The following is a 24,137-nucleotide window of genomic DNA, read 5'->3' as shown; positions in this document are numbered from 1 at the left end:
TAGTATGAGGAAGTGAAGAGGAGACAAGTGGAAATAAGGAAATATTAGTCTGCATAGTCTGAGATTAATGACAATACTGTGATTGGCTCATGACGTGGATACACCTGACCAGACGAACATGCATACGATCACATGACCTATTCTGAAAGGTGTAGGTGGTTGGCTAAACCACATCATCATGACATTTCTGCTAGCTTCAAACATGAAATGATAACATGGTTATGCTGTAGACAGAGCGTGACATTCAATGCATTTATTTGGCAGTCTGCATTAATTACCAGCCATATATCTTTAATTACTGCTGCTAGTTAGTAGTTAAGGGTGAATTTTGTATGGCTGTGTGGTAGGTGCTGTGAAGGCTGCTTTTTAATCCCCCCACCACACACACACACACACACACACACACAGAAATAGATCCCCTATAACCTAGCCTTCACACTCCCATTGGTGAAATGGAACATGCATCATCTCATCTGGCGGGGTCAAGGGCAGGGAAAGCGTAGAACGCAAAACGAGATTTAAAATGATGATCTCTAAAAAACACAGTTAATAAATAACTGGATAAATTCTTCAAGCCCAGCTGGGCTTATTATTTTTTTAGATATTAAGATATCGAATATTTGAATATTGGAAATTAGAAGAATCATCTTAATAACAAATGGGTCTCTGATAAATCAGTGATGGGGACATATGCACGAAGCCAAGTACACACACACACACACACACACACACACACACACACACACACACACACACACACACAGTCTTGCGGTGCCTGCGAGTCTCTGGCATCAGCTCTGCATAAGCTCTTGGCTTTGTAGATAAACCTCAGCAGGCTGTTATTACAAAGGCGGCATGTGCAGTTCACCAGTGGGCAGGATTCATTCATTAGAGTGTGCACACCATGATCACTCCCTGAAAACACACTGCGTCCACACCATGATCACTCCCTGAAAACACACTGCGTCCACACCATGATCACTCCCTTAAAGCACACTATGTGCACACAGTGAACCCTGCTTAAAAACATCTGATCAGATCCCATCTCAGCCAGGCGCTTTTAGTAAGACTCATGATTGTTAATAATTGCTTGTTTTATATGGATGTTTAATATTATTGGCTCATATGAATAAAAGAAATGCTCCAGAGTGCCATCTACTGGTGCATATTTACTCATAACGACTATGAGCATGTCTGGCATTTCAGAGTAGATATGAGGATGAAGAAGATGAAGAAACCCTATAAGTGAGGTATGTGCTTGAGGCCATATGCTCTGAAAGGACGAGATCAGGATGCAAACATAACCACAGCTGTGACGGATTCATGACCCGTTGTCATCTGTGACGATTTCTCACTTCAACACGTGTGAGCACACACACCACACACACGCACGCACAAAATGGTAACTTAACACACTGGCAAGTTTTGGAATTTTCTGTCGGTGCTGATGCATTCCCATGATGCACACGGAGTTCTCTGACCCATGCCAAGAAATGTGAGAATTACTTCCCTCCCCTTAATACATGTGGTTCCCACAGCAAAAAGAACAGACATTATACATACACGTGTAAGTATACACAAACAACACACACACACCACACGTGTACATATAATATCTCACGTGAGTGTATGTATGTGTATATAATATACATACACACATACATACCATAAATATATGTACATGCACACATATATACTTAATACACAAAACACCAAAACTCCTCCCACAAAGACATAAATGTCTCACCATTAAACACTACACAGGGACAAAACAACAGGTCAAATATCACGTTTGAGCTCTGTCTTTAATTCAAAAGTTTTTCACAGAGGAAATCATCATAGAAATCAAACATAAAAAGCGTTTAAATAAAAAAAAAAACCTGACAGGTTGAAGAAAAACAAAAATAGGAGCAGTTTTTCCCACCGTTGGACGTAAAATGGCCACTGTCACAACTGTGGCATATCTGTGATAAAGCAATACAAAAGTAGAATCATTTCTGTGAAGTCTGGGCATTCGTTTTCTTCGCATCATAAACTTTATTTTCCTTTTTTCAAATTTTCTATAACTGTTGACATAAGGGATTGTTACTGAAACTGAAATGTGTCCCCCGTCATTATACATGGGTCACCTTGACAGCATGTTACTTTGGTTACTCAAATCAAGCCTCAGGTAAAATGAAAGAGGCTGCATTGATCCTGTGTGGATGTAAAAGCAGAGCATGTAGTCTGTCTGAATAAAAAATACAAAACAGTTCATAAACCTCCTTTTCATTATTCTGGTTTTTCATAGCAGTCGCGTAGGCTTTTTTTACTACTGCAGCTGTTCCGAACAAAGAGGGCAACAATCCATCTACTAATCCTCCAGATAACGAAACTCAGAACATCATAATACAAAAATAACAAACAAAAAGACACACTGAATAAACACAAATGTTTCCTTAAAGCGTGGACAAACAGATGAGTTAAAGGTGAAGTCCTGTATGATTCCAGCTCCAGAGCTGGCATTTTCACACCTGATTGGACAGGATAGACCTGCCAACCTGACCAATCAGACGACAGATACAACTCTGAGGTAGATCGACGGCCAAGCTGACCTGGACATCAAAAGAAACAGTCACACAACAGACACACATAAACCTGTTAAACTATCTCTGTTAAAGATCAAAGCCTCTTCTGGATCTGCCTCATCAACCTCCGATTGGTTCATTATTCCAATCTTTCTTTCTGTGTATTTCCTTATTCCCAGATACTTCATGTCCAAGTATACAATTGAATAAAAACGTGATTAAAACTGAGTGCCAGGGTTGGCAAAAAAGGCACAATTTCCAAACTTACATATATCTAGCTTACATGTGCACCTTAGCAACAGCCCACACCAATAGGAATATCCCACTGGTCTTTGGTGGAAAGTATATCAATTGCCTCGATGTACATATTTTTATTGCCGTAATTCTTTTTCTTTGCAGGACTCCATTTTGATTTAACACAGAAGCTTATTGTTTTGCTGTTTCTCAGATTTTGTGTTTGCCCCCTTGTCCACAAACACTCCTTGGTATGCTCTCCACAACCATCTTATCTGTACTTACATGCTCCATTTTTAACAGAATAAAAAGTTTAATCTAAAGCCACTGATTGACAGCTGCAGCCCTTAATATTACGATGAACTGGAGAGGATGCTGCTTAATGGAACTGCACAAAAAACCTGGAATTTATTTCCTATCAAATTATTGACTTTTATAAAAAGGTTTGAATTTTCACTCATTTTGTACGACTCTCACTATCTAGAGACACATTGCACATCGGCCTCTCAGTACGAGAAATCTCTACATACTGTGCTAAAACCAAAAGAAAGAAAACTGGCATAGGAAAAAAAACATCATAATCTGCTCTCTGAAAACTACCAGTAACATCTCCCTAGTGTCAATCCCTTCCCAAACTCCTCCCCCATCCCCGTGTTCCACCCACACCCCTCCCACCTGTCCTGACCCAGATGTTCATACCCCCCCCACCCCGCCCCAACCCAACCCAACCCCCCACCCCCTCCCCCGCAATAACAAACAGCTTTACCTACAACTACCACATCAAGTTTGATTGAAAAGGCAAGAAGACTTTGAATGGGCATGTTCAGAGGAGAGCAGGCCTCAGCCCAAAAGGAAAGCATTTCTCTCATGTCAAACAACAGCTTTGACTGACAGGAAGGAAGTCCAATAGCCAGCAAGCATTTCATCAGTCTTCCTAAACCCCATTCTACAGTATTTACAAGGCAAATTTCTTTTACTATGGACCAAAAAGGCAAAGTGCGGAAGACAAAAGCAAAAAGCAACTCCCCCATTGCTACTACCACAGCAATATTTTGTGTATGTGTGTACGTGTTTGTCTGTGTGTGTGTTTCAGAAACAGTCAGTAAAAACACACTAAAAACCATACTAAAAACTCCTCTCATGCATCTAAAGGTACTAGCACACTGCGTTTGTGTCCTATAACGACAGACTTCGTCTGTGCCTTAGTCCTTGGTAAAAAATAAGAGTTTGTCTTCGTCTCTTTTCCTTTCATTAGCAAAATAAAACTTTACGTCTCTCCTGTGTCTGTTGTCTGTGATGAATTGCATTGTTTTGGTTGCTGAAGACATGTTGCACCTGTCAAGGCCCTCTGAGGTGGTTTGTGTTTGGCTAATTACACCATGGACTTTTTTGGAACCTGTGCAAAAATGTCATTTTCTCTATGATGTCACTTCCTCTCTGAAGAAGCTAAGCCTGTAGTCAAGCTTGTAGTCATAGCAACCCTCCATTGACCCCAACTCTGACTGCACACCTGCAAAAAACATATAAGGTGAACAATTTAGTGGAGTGAATATTCAGATAGAAGCCAAAATTATGTCAGAAAGTTCTTAAGTGGGTGGCATTAACCTCCAAATCTGCTTAGACATGTTTAAACTGTTAATCTCCTTTTTGTTCCGATCTTTTCTTTGTTCCAATTTTTTAAAGACTAGGTTTTCTTGCAGAAACCTGGCATGTGCACAGCAGTAGGTGTAAAAACCCAATATCATGATTATAAATACTGGGTATTAGACACTACATAGACTCATACATATACACTACACAGAGGGTTCAGGAATGCCCATGTGCAGTACTGTACACTTAATGGTATTTGACACCTTCTACCCTGCATAGCATCACTTTGAGAATTACCTTCTTATTGCTTGCTGGGTTGAAATGGGTAGGTGGAGGGGTCACTGGAGGTCAAATCCTGGGCCTGAACACTGGGATCCTGAAGAGTTCCAAGTCACATATTTAAAAAATTACTAATAACATAAAAAACAAATACTAGATAAAGACCTGGATGTATGTGATTTTATTTTGTCTCAGGGCTTCATTAATCACAGACAGATATGCTCAACGCTGACTATAGTCCTCCAGCTTCCTTAGAACAAACAGGTCTTACCCGCGACTAAACAGCTCCCCATGCAATATGACATAGGCGGGCGAATATATATAGAAGATAAAGAAATAACAAACCTCAGTGCCGATGGCTGCAGGTTGGATATGGGCATACGGAGGAATATATGCTCCTTGCATAGGTGTATTTGCAGGAATAAACTGTAATAAAGGAGGAAAAGATGATTACATGACAATAAAAGACTAGATTATAAAAAACGTAAGTCAGTACTGGGAGTTTATGGCTTCTGCATTTGTGTGTCTCTTACAGCTGCAGTGCCTCCGAGAGAAAGATGGCCCATCTGTTGAGTCAAAGGAGCCAACATGGAGGACGGCTGCAGTGACATGGGGTGCTCCATAGAGGGCGACAGTACAGCTCCCTGAAGAAGAAAGAGGAGCAAGATCAGATCACAGTGAGTCAGGCGTACTTGCTAATCTCAGCATAGACTAGCAGAGAAACAGAAAATGAGAAGGAAAGAAGGTGAAGCCTTTGGATGAAACCATCTGTCAGAGGAGACGGTTCCTTTTCTCTTCAAACGAATGAACGTCATTCTAATGATATTCATACACACACACACACACACACACACACACACACACACACACACACACCGCTTCAAACACACATACACAGGGTCATGCACATAACCACACACAAAACCCTTCATACACGCACACCCAACACACACACACCCAGCATATACATATAGAGCCATGCACATAACCACAAACACACACACACGCTTCATGCATATACACACCTGGTCATGCACATAACCACATACAGAACCCTTCATACACACCCACCCAGACCCAACACACACATACACAGAGCCATGCACATAATCACAAACACAACCATTCGTACACACAAACCCACGCACGCACGCACGCACACACACAAATCCATCCACAAACACCCACCCACCCTTCATGCCCACCCACCCACACATATCCACTCACACACAACCACACACACACAACCCTGCATACACACAACCCTTTATGCACACCCACAAACTCAACCCCACAAACACATGGGAGGACACGAGAGAGACAGACAGCTGTGTTATTTTTCTCTTACCGGGTGCTGCATAATATAAGGCTGATGTGTCATCCAGGAGGGGTTCTGGACCTGTAATTACACACATACACACCCCACACACACACGGAGACACACGCATGTACACACACATACACACCCCACACACCGTATGAAAACTACAGATAAAAGCAGGTGATATTTGAAAGTGAAAATCTCAGCAAGAGAAACTAACTACACTGACAGAAGTGCTGTGTCCCTCTCATAGCTGTGTAGTGTGTGTGTGTGTTGTTGGAATATAGTTGATGTAGTGGCCACCATTGTCTGATCCCAATCCCCATGTCACACATCCACACAGTGTGGGAGGGGAAGAGAGAGAGTAAGAGAGAGAGAGAGAGAGAGAGAGAGAGAGAGAGAGAGAGAGAGAGAGAGAAATATCGTACCGGATAGGCAGAGACAGGTGTGATGTAGGGTGTGACGGCTGTCTGAGCCATGATCCTGTTCCCCATGCTATAGGGAGGGGCGTAGTACCTGTTGTGCAACAGATTGATATGGTACACTGAAATAGGTTGAACTTTAGAAGTAGCAATCATCTAATTAATACTCATTCATCATAAAAATCTATGCACAGGTAGTGGCAATTCAATTCTGCTTGACTAAGTGCCCTGTCAGTACATAAAGGAGAGTAAACATTCATTCTAAATTCACAAATCCCTTACAAAAGAACTCCCTACTAAAAGAATGTTCTACCAGCAAGACTGGTTTGAAACCTTAAAAGAAGGTGACACTGTTGAACCGAAAAACGTTTAAAATATTTCAGTCACTAAATGTTAAAGTTTTCCAATCATTGAATATCACAAGAAAAGACTCTAGATTCTGTTTTAGATTGGGCGCTATTGAACTATCTGGATTATCCCTGCACTAATGAGGAGTGAGGCTTTGAACACTTACCCATTCTGGAGGGCAGTGGCATTGGGGTCATAGGTCAATGTAATCCCACTCTGGGGTGAGAGAGGGAGCGAGAGAGAAACAGAGAAAAAAATCCAATTCTAAATCCTGCTTTTATTAGATATACAATATATTGTTCTTTTAAAATATCTTGATTTTAAATATATTTTCCTAACTCCAAAAAGAAATGATTGAAGCAACATGGAATACCTTTTAACAAGAACACACACACGTACATGCACACACAAATCCACTGAAAGACAGAGGATGGACTTACTAGTCTCACCTCGGCGTCCCGAGTCCAGGTTCGTCCATTGGGGACATACTTAGTTTGACTGAGACGTTTCTTCTGGCCCCCATCAGCAAACTTACAGAGTAGAGGTTCTGATGCACCTGCAATCCCCCCCCCCCCCCCCCCCCCCAAAGTACACACACACACACACACACACACACACACACACACACACACACACACACACACATTTACGCATTACTCCTTTAACAAATACCAACATAATAAGCAACAGATTTATAGGGAAGGCAGTTAGACAAAAAAAAACTGCAACTTATAATTACCCAGCATTCCTGACGTGGACTTAATAAACTTCCCGTTAAAGTGAGAGATGACGGCGTCACACTTCTCTGTTGACTCCATCCTGGCAGATAAGAGGAAAAGGTAAGAGGGATCGAGAAGCCTTCATGACCTTTGACCTGGTTTACATGCAGACAGCAGCCTAAACACCCTCATTCAGAAGAGACCAGATGTCACTCTGGGCACACACATGCACTCACACACACCACAAACCTGGCAAATCCCACGCCTCGACTAATGCCGTGTGCGTCTCTGAGGATGCGGGTGGAAATGACCTGTCCAAACGGTTTGAGGAGATTCTCCAGCTCCTGTTCGTCCATCGACACCGGCAGGTTGGACAGGTACAGGTTGGTGGGGTCCTGCTCCTGTTGCTGCAACACGCACAACAGAAACGTGAGGATCAAGACAGCACACAGAGGCTCTTGGATTCATTGTCCTTCCACAGTTGCACTACGTAGTATTCACGTTTGTCCAAATAAGCCTGCACGTTTCATTGGTGGATTTTTCTGGCAGCTTTGAAATCATCAAAGGAGGCTTAATCGTTTGACAGCCAAGATTTATCCTTGTGCAGAACACTTAGTCACTATCAATCAAATTCTTTTCCTCTTATCCCAGTGTGTTTCACAGAAGTGGGAATGACAGAGTCGGCCATGCTGGAGCAGTGTGTGTATGTGTGTGTGTGTATGTGTGTGTGTGTATGCGTGTGCGCCCCCCCGCAGCAGCACTGCGCCTCACGCTCAGCTGACATTCTTTCTCCGTGAAGCAATTTGGTTTAGAAGGGTTCCCTGGATTTACAATCCTCAATAACCCTCTAGTTAATGAGAGGTCGTAGCCATGGTGATGAGCAGGGATTAACATATGGCCTTTGGTTGAGTGCGGAAGCTGCTCTTTCGAGCTATTCTGAATGTGGCAGTGGAAATGTAGGGGTGCCAAGCAATAACCCCCCCCCCCCCCCTCCCCACACACACACACACACACACACACACACAATCCATCCATTACATACACACACACACACACAAACCTGCAAGCAAGCGAAAACACACGCTAGTGGGAGCGAACACACGGCATCGTATGCAGGTCCTGGGGATGCGGCAAAGCGATGGGGGGGGGGGGTTGTGTTGAGGATGAATGAGGGGGAACGCAGAAGCGTCTGTGCGAGGCGTGGGAGGAGGGCACCATGGAGAAGAGCAGGCTTTTGCAGTTGGCTCCTCACTCACACATCCACCCACACACACGCAACGGCCGTGTACTCCGCCCTGCTCGACGAACGGAACGAGCGGGAGAACCCCAAGGGACGAAGAAGGTGGAGGCAGGGGTAGGAGGCACGTTCACGGAGAGACGCTTGAAAAATGCCCCTGCCTTTAATGGCGATCGGACAGGAAGTGAGGACGCTGAAGTGAGGAAGTGACGTAGTGGATGCACGCTCACCTTGGCCATCTGGGCTTGAACACCTGTGCTCTTCAGTGCAGTGACTGCTTTCTGCGCTGAGACAGGACTGTCAAAATCCACGAAGCCATAACCTGAAGACAGAAGACTCTCCATTATAGCACGTTCATAAGACCGTAATACATTCATGGATGCTATCTAACGTTTGCCCGTGGTATTCATTAGTATAAGGGTAGACCTTCAGTTCTGACTGTGTGGCTCAAGAAAAGGCTCAGGGGTGAGTTTCCCGAAACGTTCGTAGCGCTAAGTACTTCGTAACCTCGTATGAAACGTATGAGGTTAAGAAGTACTTAGCGCTAAGAACGTTTCGGGAAACCCACCCCAGGTTTGTCAGCCTGTACATATAACATGGTTATTAGTGATGTTTAAAGCAAACTACATGGCGACCACGAGTGTTCAGTAGTGAATTCAAGTGTTCAGTAGTACTGGTTGTCGACCCAACACACAGCTATAAGCTTCGGGGCTAACGAGGCTATCTTGAACTAATGAACTAATCTTTTTGTGTTTTAAGGTTCTGCTACTCAGCTGCATGCCCACATTTACCTAAACTTGTGTGAAATAATGCAATGTTTTTTGTTTGTTTGATTTGTTTTCTTTAAAAGTATAGAGATTTATGACTAAAAGCTGTAATGTTATGGTCACAATCCACTGCATGATTCTGCTAACTAGCTAATGCCCACATTATGAGTGAAAATATATGATGCTGATTTCTGCTCATCTGCAGAGATCATGTCGGTTCACTGGACCATGGACAGCTTAGAAATCACCGTAATGACACTCGTTCAAACACAAAGGTGTGATAGCAGACTCCCAAGATGGTATGAGGTGTGATAGCACTCTGATTGGTCAGTCAACCAATCAGAACTGAGGGGGAGAGATGACCAATCAGATCAAAGTGGGCAGACAAGAGCTCTAACAGATGGTGAAAAGAGCTGTACAGTATGATTTGAAAAAATCTAAATATATAAAACTGCTTCAGTAGACCTAAAAAATAAACTGAAAATTTTAAATGATAAAATATGCATATACATCAATGCATGTAGATGCTGATTCTGAAAAAATATATATGCAGAAATGTATTCACTAAAAGACTGACTTGAACTGAGGAAATAAATGAATCAGACAAACCTTTACATTTGTTTGTGGTCTTGTCCAAGATGGCTTTTGTGGATACAATCTTTCCATACCTGCATAGCAAGAACCAGAGACAGAACGGGGGTGGTGGTGTAAATACATCCTGTGCTGACAGAGGCAGTCTGTCCACATGTGTCAAAAGGCATGAAGGAACAGGTATGTGTGAGCTAAGCCCAAAGACACAGCACACAGAAACTGCCCTGAAAAAACAGTGATTTGAACTTAAAAGCATGTGATTCAGAGATGAAGAGGCCTTTGTGGGAGAAACACAGGGTGATCTGCACCCCTGGAGATACAGACATCAGCTCTGAGGCTGGGGGAAACAGAGTCCCTGACAGAAAGGGTGACTGCACCCTGGCACTACAGCACAGAGCCCTCACGGTTCAAAGAAAACCTGACACACTACAAACCTGGAAAAGAAACAGCCCTTGGGCCAGTGTGTATGTGTGTGTGTGTGTGTGCACCCGCTTGTCCTCAGTCATAAGTGAGGACAGAAGGCAGGCATGAGCGGGTGTGTGTGTTTGACACGCCAGAGACAAACTCCTGCAGTGGTGATGAAGACCAAAGACACGCTCACCTCTGTTTATTTCTGTAACGTCTGACTTCTATCTGGTCTCTCTTGTTGAAGGCTTAATGCTCTAGCTGAGAGAGCACTGCCGACTGTCAGGAGACATTTTTTTTGCTTTTCAAAATGTTCTTCACCAGAGACATTTCTAGATGTTTGGTCTATGTTTTTAAGATGTGTTCAGAGTGTTACTGACGTCTCTGTGGCTATTTAAAGGTATATGCTATATTTCATCAATACGCAATTATATGTTTCTGGTGCAATTTAAAGTTAGACTGTTTATACTATGTGTGAAGGAATCATTCAATTCTACAAACACTCTTTTTATATGAGAATTAGTCACTCATCAGTTAGACTTTTTCTCATGGCTTGGTTCCTTGAACTTGAAAATTTCTATTCAATTGAATGAAGGTCTGATTTGATATGCAGCACACCATAACCACACAAGTTCACTCTCTGTGAACCCCTCTAAACATAAACAACATTCTTTAGAAAGTCCCATGAAGTGAGACAAGAGAAATGGGGTAGCAGCCAATGGGACTTCAAGAACATATCACATGACTCTCCACCATGGAGGCCCATGTGACCTTGGCCTTGACCCCTTCAATCTGGGGGGCAGACTTTGTTTCCTGGCCCTGCTGCAAAATTCCGTTCAGCTATTACCACGACGACATGTGTCTGCCTGCAGCTCATCAACAGAAATCTGCTGTTTAACACACATTTTATATCATACTCTAGAAGATCTTGTATTTTATTTACTAAAGATCTTAAAATTATCAGCCAAGTATACTGACATCATTTCACCAAACAAAAGTAAGTACTGCTGTAAAGCATACATAACTTGGCTCTGTTTAAAATACAAATGCAGATTTAGCTTTAGCAAAATTTTAAACCACTACATACCGGTAATAATAATCCCCTTGGACTATGTGCTGACTCTCCCCAACATTTACAATTTGTATATTAACATGCCTACATTCCCCAAAGGAACTTATGATTATTCATGACTGGAATGTCTGGACACACGCGCGTGCACACATACACAAGTGCACGCACACACATACGCGCGCACAGGACACGCTGTAGCATAAAAAGATTTATGGGGTAAAAAGGTCAATAGGAACCATGAAACACGAGATATCAATACTAAACATCTATCTAGTCTAATTGCAGCCGCCACCCCTCCCAGCTAAGCCCATCTATTACACTGCCAGGGAGTGAGGAGACGGCAGGAGTTTGGACGCGGTTACAGATCCACCCGCGTCCAGCTTTGTGAATCGAATGGAAGAAATTACTATTGTGACAGAGCTCCTAAACAAAAACACAGTCTCAGCAACGTCTCGCCAATGTCTCCCCAAAAAGACCATGCACTTCAGCAGAGGGAAAAGTGCTCGTCTGAGAAAATACTTGAATAATACCAGAAAAGCAACTGATGTAATAATACCAGATAAAATACATCAGAAGCACAAAGCATACACAGGCTGAAGTAGACACCGTTTAAAGACAGAATGTAATAAATTGCTCAATTAAAATTGCTAATATGTAAATATGTTTCACACCTCATACCCTTACACATAGTGCTGTACATGTTGTAATTATGCTTTTTACCTTTTTACGTTTTACACACACAATAATGAAGCTTTAGCATATAGTAATAAAAAACGTGTTTTAAAACCCCGTTTTCCCTGGGTTTGTGAACACAAGCTTAAACTCAAACAAAGAAACATGTTCCGTTAATTTTCTTGCTAAATAACTGCTGACTCAGTGCTGTTACATCCACACTGGCCTGTTTTCACCAGGGCTGCTGTTCTCAACCAGCTGAACACAAATAGATGCCGTTGCCCTGGGTTACAGTTCAGTGCTCTGCTCACGTGAGACACTCATGCAGAGTAGCCAGGGTTGAGAGAGTGAGTAAGAGAGAGACAGAGAGAGACAGAGTGCGAGAGAGAAACTGAATGTCATTTAAACCACAGGGTTCAAAAATAATCATTACAGCAACGCTAAATGTAAATAACAATCTCAAGAATATAAAAGCTAAGGTTTTTCATTTTGATCAATGAAAGGAAATCTAAGGAAAGTGAAAGCCAACGCAGAAGCCCAAGAAAATATTAAAATCTTCATTTAAAAATGGAATTATCCTTCACTTTAAAATATAAGAGGTTGGCATCTAACATGTGGACTTGAGGCAGATTCTTGTGGCTTCCTGGCGAGTGCTTGCGTGTACTCACGGCTGGCAGAGTTTGACGAGGTCGTGGTCGGTGGTGGAGGGGGGCAGACCACGGATGTAGAGGTTGGTTCTGCTGAGCTGCTCCCATCCGGTGGTGCTGCTATTACTGCTGCTGTTGTGCGTGCTGCTATTGGTGCTCGGGCTGGGCGGGGCCATCGGGAGAGTGGGCGGGGCCACTGGAGGCTGTCAGGGAAATTGACATATGGGTCTGTCAATAAACTGGCCTCAAGCAAACAGTGAGGGAAGCAAGTAAAAAAAAAATAATAATAAAAAAAAAATATATATATATATAAATAATAAAATTATATTATATATATTATATATATAATGCATATGTACAATAGTTTAAATATTTTTCACCCAAGTAAAAATGGGATTTCTACTTCTCCAGCATTTACTGCATTTCAGAAGAAAATATAGAAAATGAAATCAAAATTTAGAAAAATGCATCAAAATTGACCTATGCAATATTCTAAACATCAGGTTGTGAGTCACTCTATCCCTTCAGCCCTGACTCGGACAAAACAAGTGCATTTTAAATAAATAAAAAATCTTTCCTCCACAAAGATCACTTGTCCTATAAGTGTATCCATACCAGACAGAAATAAGGGTCGGGTGCCTGTAGACTCACCCCAACGCACGCACACCCACACATAAAACACCCCCAATGTGCTGAAACAGGCAAGCATCAAGCACAAAGCTCTTTATAAGCCCATGGTTAGCAGTCTGGCGAGTCAATCACAGATCCAGAAAGCCTCACTGCAGGAGTTAATGCGTACCTGCAGTTCCAACAATTCATGAAGCACCAGGTCCCAGTTCAGCTCCACACCAACAGGCCTACAGATCTGAGCCAGCGCGCCAAGCTGCACATCACTTCAGACGAGCAGCCTAGCATAGCAGAGCACTAAATCATTAACCCACCGGGCCAAACTACACAGAAGTGAACTCTGGAAAAAGGGGTTGTAATGCGCATCAGAAGGGGCATTATGTCTGCTTTTATGAGTCCTCCTAGGACATGACGCAAATCATTCGGCAAATATTAAGTCTTTTGTCATCACATCTGATTCCTAAAGACAAAGTAAAAAAAAACCAAAACAGTAAATACTAAGACCTTGTGGGCTGTGAGCTGAACACCTCTGTTTTATAGTGGACATAAAATGGCTTTATAGTGTAATGCTGCACTCTGTGTAAACTTCAGAAGTCTATAGTATCAGATGCTCTTTCACTACCCACCAGACTGCTGTGAGAACCTACTGCCTGTGCTTTCAGCCTTCTTCAGTCCAACCTGTTTCTGGTGTATTTATTAGGAGACTCCTGAAGCTGTACCATTAACTTCAAAAGGAGCCTCCTGGTTAAGGACAATTTATCTTATTCATTCTACATGAAATGACTTGTTTTTTAAACAAAAACATTCAGAAGAGAATGAATGAAAAACTAGTTCTATAATTAATCACTAAAAAATTCAGCAAGCTTCCCAACTAAGAAGCAGATCTAGCAGTTCGGGCTTACAGTCAGGAGAGACTACCTCGAGGGTACAATCAGCTAAGCCAGCGCTTTTGGGTTAAACATAGATTAATAATGATTAATCCAAATGAAAGGAAATGTATCACATTTTCACCAGGACACACCTTACTGTTTCAACCCTAACAAATCTTTGGAGTTATAGGACAAACTTAGGCAGACTTCACGGCATCGTCTAGTCATACCACAACATGCGTGCTAATGACAGAAACATGTCCCCTTCACCAGGAAATCCATTTACACGGGCGTCTGGCCGAGAATGACTAATGCAGACCAAATAGCCAGGGTGACCGAAACCTTTGCCTGGAAAAAAGGAGAAAAGGAATGCTTCTCTGGAAAGGTCACATGATATGCCAGAGTGCTGGGATACAGGAAGAGAAGGCCTCCCGCCTGCTGCAGTCTACATCACCCAGTCACTTCCTGTTTCTGACTCGTTCATTAGAACAGCTTCCACTCCACTCCGGTCACACAAAATGGCTGCCTATAAAACATCTCCCGTCAGGCATTTGAGTAATGAGAACATAATGAAATGACAAGGAAGACCAATGGCACGAAACAAAGTCGTGACCGTCAAAGCTAAGTGGGTACCTACAGGATCTACAGCATGCTAAGAATAATGGCTGTACAAGATTTATGGGGAACTTTTAGTTGTGCACACTCGCAACCTACACGTGCGTGTGTGTGCATGTGCACAAGTGCGAGTGTGAACTGCCACATAACCTCTGTTGTACAGGGCAGAGTGACCTGCCACTCCCCGACACACTGACCCATTTCTGCTCGAGCGCCTCATGCCATGACGACCTCACCCTCAGGTGAGTGTGGTCATGTTGAAGTGAATCAGTAGCTGTGAACATCCCATGAGAGAGATGGAGAGATGGAGTGACGGATGCATGTGCCTCTGCTCAGTACGAGTGGGGCGGTCAACAACAAGCCTGTTCTCAAAATCCATCGTTACAGAACAACAAAACCTGGGCAGAGAAAGTCTTGGTTTTGGACTACAGTAGAACTTCCATGCCTACTGTGACAAAGTGCTTTGATGGCAAACCGGCGACACAAATGTTAGCCAAGTCCTGGTTTCCCTTTTTCGCTTGTTATGTACTCATGGTTAACAACGTGTTTATAACAACGTGTTCATTTCAAAGCATTTATATTGCATTTCATGGAGGAGAAAGCATACACCGGACACCTATGAGGGGGTGAAGGAAAGGATGGAGAGAGGAAAGGCAGAGAGACAGAAAGACTGGGAGCATGCGTAAAGGGGAGGGAGAGATCAGATTCAATTTCCGGGACATCTTTCAAGCGTCGGCGTGTCCCCTGGGTCCTGCGCTATGTGCTGCAGTCATCCTGCACCATATGGTTCCTATAAACTGTGAAATCCCAGAGTCCTGTTCACCTCTGCTGCTTCTATTACAGCCATCAATCTGGGCAGCACAACATGAGAATATATGCAAATGAAATGTTGGGGGTGTGTGTATATCTTTTTCCATCTGTAGTGTATAGCTACGCCTCGGGAAACTTAAGATTCACGATTAGAAATATCTCTCATTTGCAAGATAGCTGTGTCCTCGTTAACATTTCAAAAGCCTTCCTGCAGAAACATGAACAAAAATCATTCTTGACTATTGCCCTTTTTTGACCTTCTCTTCATGAGGCCACACCCAACAATTCCCTTCCCTACCAACTGCTGTAACATACTGTATAAGCTCATGAATATGCATGAGCCAAAGGTTTACTGCACACACCCAAGGTTCTGACAGAAGTTGCCATGGGAAACTCTTCTCATTACGTCCTAATGCACCGGCGCGTTTCTCTTCTCATTAACGCGACCGTGCTAATATTTCTTGGCAAATCAAACCTCGAAAATGCCACTAGTCATGTTAATTAGATACTTAGGAGGGAGATCATTGTAAATTGGTTCTAGCGCAAAATGTCCTACTGGAAAAAAGCCCCCCAACAACAAATGTGTCTAAACCAATAGGTCAAGGTTCTATATTAAAAATGACATTAATTCCATTGCAATTATTCTTGCCTGAAAGTAAATTCTTATTCAACGCCAATATCAAGTTGAGTGAATTCGCTGTATTTGAGTTATTGTTCCCTGCATCGGGATTATTTGATTGAATCGTAATTGAATGCAAAACACGTTACAAACTGAGTCGGAATGATGAATATTAACGTCTGAACCCCCCAAGCAGCCAACAGGCCTAATGTAAGCGTTAATAAAACGAAATGAAACGAGATTTAAAAGAAACATCGTGCAGTAAATCGACCACGATCGCACATATTTACGTTCCCCGACGATTACAACGAAAACCTAAATGGATCGAGTCGAATAAATTCGATGCAACTGACAGTCGTGTAACCCAATAGCCTTCTGCACAATTTCGTTGTTCGTGGCCTGTTCAGCATCGCACCTCACGCCGTTTCCTTTTTACCGACCTGCTTTCGGTAAGGTGTCCTCACTGGGTTGGCGGTGTTTGCAAAGATCATCCTCGAATGCCTCGTCCTCGTCCTCGACGTTGGGTCCAAAAAATATTTCCGTAACAACACAATAGGATATTAGGCTACAGTAGAAGTGTAAATCTTCCACATCGCACACTTCTAGTGTCGACTTCCAGTCGTCCTCGAACTAATCGGTATTGGGAGAGTCGACGTTTTCCACTGAAAACGCTCTTTGCGCAAAAACGACCGTGTCGATGGTTTATTCCCACCCCGGCTCGTCCAACCCGTTTGGGTAAATCGCCCAGTTCATTGATCTTCGTTCTGTTGCCCGCAGCAAAGACCCACCTACTGTGGAGCGATCCATGTTCCGCTCGGACTGTGGGTGCGCTGCGACTCTGATAGCAGTCGGACCGTGTTTTTCCGAGTTAATTTCGCTATTATTAAATCTGTACAGGACTAAAACTCTGTCGTTTCTTTTTGACAGGCGGAGCTGCAACAAAAGAGCCCACTAACCCGTATTTTTTACTTCACGCCAGTCTGCACTCCCCCTACATCGAGGTCTTGGTGGATTCCAACACGCATGCCACACATTCCACAACCTAACCATCAGATTTCCATCTACAATACAGCCATAGAAATGTGCCAGGGGCCACCGGGATCGTCCCATCCCGAGAGCCACAACGTAATATCTCTCATTGTACTTGACTAAGCTGAAAGAAAAATGTTCAAACGCATGTACACATCAACATGCTACACTTTAGTGCCAGTAACCAGAAGAAACGTGTATTCTTGACACGTGAGGATTATTCATGTGCAGACCTAATTACCAAAGCCGGTAAAAAATAAATAAAGAATCACACACGCTGAGTTGAAAACGATTCCTGACAAAGTGTTGTGAACTGCTCCTGGGTCAGTCATAATTAGTTTGCAGCAAAGATGACACCTAAGGATTGCCCGGGGTTGGCTTACCTATCTATTCATATGATAATGTACTGCTGTAATCGTGTTTCACACCTTCCATACAGACCGAATGAAGATTTAACACCCCAAATAACACCCCAAAACTGTATTTTAATTTGGTCACAACAGAAACCTTCGTGTAAGCACTAGGAAAATGTGAATTTAAGGAATAGCATGAATTATAGCATGTGAATACATTTATTTAAAAGTAAGCAATGCGAATGCATTTTGTTTTAGAAATCAAATGATTTGAGTTAGCAGTGTTTGCTTCTGTAGTAATTTTTTCGTTGACTAGCTGAGAATACGCCACAGACTTTGCAGTAACAGAAGTGTGGTGCATGTCTGTGGTCAGCAGACAGGCCCAGGGTGCACTGGTGGTCCTGGGAGTGATGTGGGAAGCAGGGGGACGGTGTCAGGACATGATCTTGCACGAGTCTTCAGCTTGTTTGTGTAATTGGTAAACAGAATTTCTACATATTTGTGTGTGTGAGTGGTACACAGAAGCATGCATTCGCACAGAACTCGGTACAAAAGCACAGTAAAATGCCACGGTAATGAAAATGAGACACATTTCAAAAGAACATAGGTTAGTAAGCTCCACAGTAGAAAGGGGAAAGGGTTTAGTTTGGAAACCACAACTACTAGTACCACAAACCACCTTCACCACAACATCATCAAATCAAACATAACTACGTACTAACTGAGGGATTTTATTGTAAATGGCGTACTGAACTTGCTTAATGACATCCTAGCCTGCCTATCATCTACAGCAGGGGTACTCAACTGGCGGACCGCGGTCCGGATCCGGACCCGAACGCAGTCCTGTCCGGACCCAATCTCATTCCTGGTTAACTGGATACGGACAAAAGATAAACACTCCGTCACGAGTGTTACGTTTGCCACCCCCGCTCAACAACTTACGTTCGCCACCCCCCCCCCCCCCCCCCCCCCCGCTCAACAACTTACGTTTGCCACCCCCACCGCACCGGACCTCAGGTCACAGGTATCTGCCAAAATTGGACCGCGGACAAATTTAGTTGAGTACCCCTGATCTACAGTCTTCAGAAACACAAATCTACACACATAGAATAAAATTATGTCAAATATAACACGAAAAACAACGAACTTCATGAAAAATCATTGTCATTGAAAAACTGTTCAATAATCATTGTTTTAATTAGCCTTTTTCTTAGAGCCATAAATTGAAATTTGTGAAATGATGTATTCTATGACTTCACAGATAAAACTGAACGTGAAAATATCATATAAAGACATGTTTTAAATACAACAGACTTAAATAAGCCATTAGCTATATAGGTCCTGAGATGAAATCAGAAGCGTTAAAAAGGTGCTATGTCCTCGGGCAGTCTTGGAGCAAATCAGACAGTCTGCTCCATTCTGACAGGATCTTTATGGAGTGGGATAGGCACGAGAGGTCAAACCAGAATGAAGACAGAGAGTCTATCTGGTTAAAGGCGCAAAGTCAATAGGTCAATAGAGGGAAGTGAAGGACATAGAGACAGAAAATGAGAGTGGGGGAGCAATTCAGGATGAGAAGGTGAAAGCAAGGGGATAGGGGGATAGAGAGAAATAGAGAGAGAGAGAGAGAGAGAGAGAGAGAGAGAGAGAGAGAGAGAGAGAGAGAGAGAGAGGGAAAGAGAAGGGGGGCGGGACATCTGATTCAGCAGAGTGGGAGGTCATGTGGTGAAAGGTGTGACCTGGACAGAAAGCACGTTGGGTTTGCCTTTGTAAAGGTTTGAATGAGCCAGTGTCCATACAGCTGCTGCTCATGAGCTCTCGGTGATGTTTACTTGGACAGTCTGTCTTATGCTAACATGATGATGATTTTTCAAGGTTTTTGAGGTGCATAACAGTGAAAGCAATCATATAAGAGTACTTCCACATCTGTTTCTTTTAGAATATGCTAAAGATGTACCTTTTTGCTGACTCTGAATTTTGATACCATATCCTCTTTATCTAAAAAAAACACACTCTTTCTAACATTGAAGAGACTGCAACATTCCTGACATTATCTCATACATCATTCACAATCACCAGTCACACAAACACACCCACCTCCCCGTGGGTGTCCAGTCACTTCCTGTCCAAAGGTCACGGGTTTTTAACATTCATCCCATCCTCCCTTCCAACCACAAGCACACACACACTTTCTCCCCCAACCACAGGCATCCAGGCCACAGTGGAAGAGAACAGAATCTAGCCAAGCAGTCCTGGGCCCATGTGTCTGAACTGAGGCTGTTGCCCAGCAACCTTCCAAACTCTGCACGTAAACAACGAGTCCGTCGAGCCTTGGCTGACATGTTTGCGTAATCTCTCTGTGGTTTCAGGTCCTGTTCCATTCATTTAGAGAACAGTGTTAGAAAAAAAAAAGTGCATGCTGTGTTTGCACAGTACACACGTACACACACAGTGGAAAAAAATGGCTTGACAATGGGCCGTTTAAAAGGCAGTGGTCCTCCGAGGGTCACATTGTGCCCAAGCAGTGGATCTGGCCCTTTGCCCAGGACACAAATAGAGCAGCTCTCCGAGCACGTGCTTCCTTTTCTCTGACGGAGAGGCCTTCAGGTCCAACTCCCCATGACACAATTCACATAAAAGACGCACAGCTAAAGGTCAGGCACTCAGCACAAAAGCTCTGAATGTTCATACACAACACAGTCCAGTCTGGCTTGGGTCATTGTTTTCAACACAGTGTTGCTTCATGCAATAGGTCTACCTTTATTGCATGACCACATCATTACATACATATTTATATATTACTATGAGATACAGAAGAATGCCTTCTCTAACATAATCACATAGAAGGGATTGCATTGCAAAATGTTTGTGTGAAAATGATGTTTCCATTTATGCTTTCACTTATTTTGAATGAAAAGTAGTCTCTGTTAATGACAAACATGCTCTTCACTTAAGCCAGTGGTATTCAAATTTGGACCTCAAATGCAAATCCGGTCCTGTTTTTGTAATCACTAGTAGTTGATTAAATGATTAATGTAACTGATTTCTGTCATCGCACCTGACTCCTAGGAACATGGAAGATGGAAAACCTGTAGGACCTGAACCTTCAGGGCTGTGATGACCTCTGACCTAGGCTCAGGGTCAGTGCTCCCAGGATTTAATTATTTTTTATGCTTATTTTCAAGCTTATTTTCAAGCAATAACAGCTACTGAGTCACCTGTATGTATTCTCCCAGCCATAACAAAACCAAGCAAACAAGCTGGATTCAGTCACGGCATCCTGGACTGAGAGGAAGGCTCCAGGCTAGATCATCCAGCCAAATTTAGAAAGTCTGAAGATCAGCTGGATCGATAGGAGGAGCATTGTGCCTGTCTGGTGGTAGACATGTTTGGATGGCGGTAAGAGAGAATTAACCTATCAGGTCCTTTCTTTGTCTCTTCTTGTCTCTCTTTATTTTAATCATTCTTGGAAACATTTGCAAATGGCCATTTATTTATGATATACAATATTATATAAATTTAATAAAACACTTTTAAATACTAAAATGTCTATACAAAATATGCATTAATTTATAAACACATCATAGCTGGAGCTGCAAATTTCTTTATCTCTAGAACAAAGCGGTTTGACTATGCATTTGCCAGAGCATTGATCTAAAGTCTCTATTGCATTTTGACCACAGCATTAAAGATGTATAACGCATAATGACTGATCACAACACGGTCTGTCTCCTCTGAAGCGGACTCCCAGCTGAGCTTTCTCATGTCAGGAGACCTTGGCTGCCGTGGCTTCAGCATAAAGGAAAACCTTAATTTTATATCCATTTCCTCTTCTCCCATTATCTCACAGAGAGTTAGGCACACAGTGATATAAGTCTTACAGAACGCAGGTGAAGTGGTGTTGTGTTGAAGGGCTGATATGGAGTGGGTAGATTTGTACAGTAATGGCTCACGCTCTAGAAAAAGAGCAGCGATTGGGGGAGGAATGCGAGTCCTCGCTGGTTTGTTTCCTGAGGTTTCCTTCCTGCAATCCGATCGGTGCGTTTTTTTTTTTTTTTTTTTGCTCACTGCATTCCTGGAATACTCCCGCAGCCCTCCAATACACACTCACACACACACACACACACACACACACACACACACACACACACACACACACACACAAACATCAACCCTTCAATGAACACATCACATTTCCATTCAGGTCAGACTTCACCTTTATAAATGTAGGTTTTTGATAATGAATGTTTGAAAATAACAGGCTTTGTCTGAGAAATCAGCAGCCTTTGTCTTTCATTGGTACTGTTATTAATTTAGTAGTGTCCTTCTGGAAGCTTCCGCCCCCTCCTGTCATACGGTACTCTTCAGCTGCACTCCGGCCATTTACTGCCTGAGAAAGCCACTACTCAGTAAGAGTGTAACCTGATAGCTGGACAGTCTAATGCATGTCTGCAGAGAGCCGGCCACAGTCGCAGACTAGATTAGATACTCCGAGTATCTGTATCTGGTGAGTATCTGTATAGGCGTATCTGTAGGGCAGGACAAGAGGCTGAAACATGATCCTGTATGGTCAGAGTGGACTGGGAGGGTCAGGGGGATGGTGGTCATACTGGTGCTGGTGGGACAACATGAGGGGATTGGGGATTGGGACTGGGATCCTGAGTCCCTTAAACCCCCCCCCCCCCCTCTCCCCTTGGGCAAATCAGGAGTAGGGGGGTCACGGATGAGTGAAAGGGAGAGCGGAATAGGAGGGGAGGAGGAGTGGGTTTTGGACATTACTCACATACCAACGAGGGAGTGTGCTTCACACAGCCTTCCCAGCCTCATTCTATCTCACACCACACACGTCCCTGCACTGCCTGGGGACACAACCAGCCCAGCAGCACAGTCCCATCCCTGCTCACTGCCGTGCAACACTTACACACAAGCTGACAGGCCGAATGCAGCCCCAGATTGGAGATCTGGACACACACACACACACACACACACACACACACACACACACACACACACACACACACACACACACACACACACGCACTCAGAAATTGGAACCAGGAGCCTGGGGTGCTTCTTGGCTCCATGAGCGTGGAGGCCCCCCAGTACGGCCGTGCTGTTACGTCCGGCTCTTGCTGCATCTTGTTTCAGTGGCGTAGGGCACTGGCAGCGTGTATTACTGTTTCACAGGTGGATCGAGTCTCCGGAGGAAGACTGACGGGTGAAGCAGGCAGAGTAGCACAGACTATTCTAAAAAGAAATATCTCCATTCTTCAAAATGCTTTTGATATTTTGTGAAGATCAGAAATCCTACTGGTTTTGATTATTAGTATGATGATACAAATTGTCCTTATCTGAAGGAATAAATAACTGCATAATATGTGACATTCCAGCATATAAACATGCAGACCTGAGCAGTAGAAAGAACACTGGGTCTGATGCAGATTCCAGAATGTTCTATAAGGAGAGAACACACCTTTATCTTCTCCACCACCAGAAATCAAATTTACAGTATGAATTTGCCATAGCAGAGGTATAATTTAGTTTCTAATGATCTCTTTGGCTACGAATGAACAGAAGGCAAGGCTAAAGCCTCCTTATCTGAATCGGTTTGCTGTGGAATCCATCTCCACAGGAAGACATCCTACACCTCCCATTACCACTTCCTGTGAACGGTGGAGTTCAAAATTTACATGAGAATTAGCTGTTCCCCTCAAGAAACTGTATTTACTTGGGCATAGTTTTACTATTTGTTTGGCAGTAATCTAATATAATATGATCTACAATAGCCTGACGTGATCAAGGACTAGTGCTAAATACTAAAATGAGGTACACACTTAATTTCTATGCAGTGTGACTTCTTACAAATCCACCATTGACAATTGCATTGAATTTTCATTTAATATTTAATACATTTAATATTTGAATATTATTTGCATTATTTGTACAGATGGATTTTTACAGAGCCTTGATCTTATAAGCACATCAATGCAATGAATATTGATAAGTTCTGCAGATGGGTACAGATGAGTCATTCTCTCTCATACTGTTACACTCCATTTATATATGCCTTCATATATTCACATGCCTGTCCCAAATAGTCTTTGTACACCTGCTTACATTATCACAAATGCCAATAATTAGCAATTTGGAGTTACGGTGAAGTAATGTCCTGTATACGTCACATGTGCATGCGAGTCAAAATAACTTTAGAGGCTTCAGAATCCTACAGGGAGTTATTGCCTCTGAATAGACCCTTGTAGTTGATCCTGTGAGCTATGACTTAAACTAACATCATATGAAGATAAAATTGAATATAGTGGTCGCTGCATATTTGCCGTGTGCAT

General features: G+C 42.9%; 1 protein-coding gene across 2 annotated transcripts; it reads right to left on the bottom strand.

Moving 5' to 3' along the window:
* Positions 1 to 3,543: 3,543 nt before the first annotated feature.
* On the bottom strand, positions 3,544 to 17,310 carry rbms1a (RNA binding motif, single stranded interacting protein 1a). 2 transcript variants are annotated; one of them, XM_077024635.1, is made up of 14 exons: positions 16,852 to 17,310; positions 12,893 to 13,074; positions 10,094 to 10,152; positions 8,948 to 9,039; positions 7,730 to 7,887; positions 7,501 to 7,580; positions 7,211 to 7,317; positions 6,928 to 6,977; positions 6,420 to 6,507; positions 6,019 to 6,069; positions 5,204 to 5,314; positions 5,016 to 5,096; positions 4,689 to 4,767; positions 3,544 to 4,311 (listed from the first exon to the last, which is right to left on the bottom strand). In XM_077024635.1, the coding sequence occupies exons 1-13, from the start codon at positions 16,900 to 16,902 to the stop codon at positions 4,693 to 4,695; spliced, it is 1,185 nt and encodes a 394-aa protein (XP_076880750.1). In that variant the 5' UTR covers positions 16,903 to 17,310; the 3' UTR covers positions 3,544 to 4,311; positions 4,689 to 4,692. The 2 variants fall into 2 exon arrangements, with proteins under 2 accessions (XP_076880750.1, XP_076880749.1); XM_077024634.1 differs by having other exon boundaries at positions 7,202 to 7,317; positions 16,852 to 17,282.
* Between the last annotated feature and the right edge of the window lie 6,827 nt (positions 17,311 to 24,137).

This window comes from Brachyhypopomus gauderio, chromosome 12 (assembly GCF_052324685.1).
Source record: "Brachyhypopomus gauderio isolate BG-103 chromosome 12, BGAUD_0.2, whole genome shotgun sequence".
Taxonomy (NCBI): Eukaryota; Metazoa; Chordata; class Actinopteri; order Gymnotiformes; family Hypopomidae; genus Brachyhypopomus; species Brachyhypopomus gauderio.
This window is presented reverse-complemented; position numbering and strand designations above follow the sequence as displayed.

What these genes read in the sequence shown, in the direction of transcription:
- rbms1a (XM_077024634.1), bottom strand. Translation starts at nt 16,902, where the DNA reads ATGATCTTTGCAAACACCGCCAACCCAGTGAGGACACCTTACCGAAAG. An exon ending in CGAGGCGTGGGATTTGCCAG is followed by an intron (nt 7,581 to 7,729) that starts GTTTGTGGTGTG and finishes CTTATCTGCCAG; the next exon opens with GATGGAGTCAACAGAGAAGT. An exon ending in CACCTGTCTCTGCCTATCCG is followed by an intron (nt 6,070 to 6,419) that starts GTACGATATTTC and finishes GTGTAATTACAG; the next exon opens with GTCCAGAACCCCTCCTGGAT.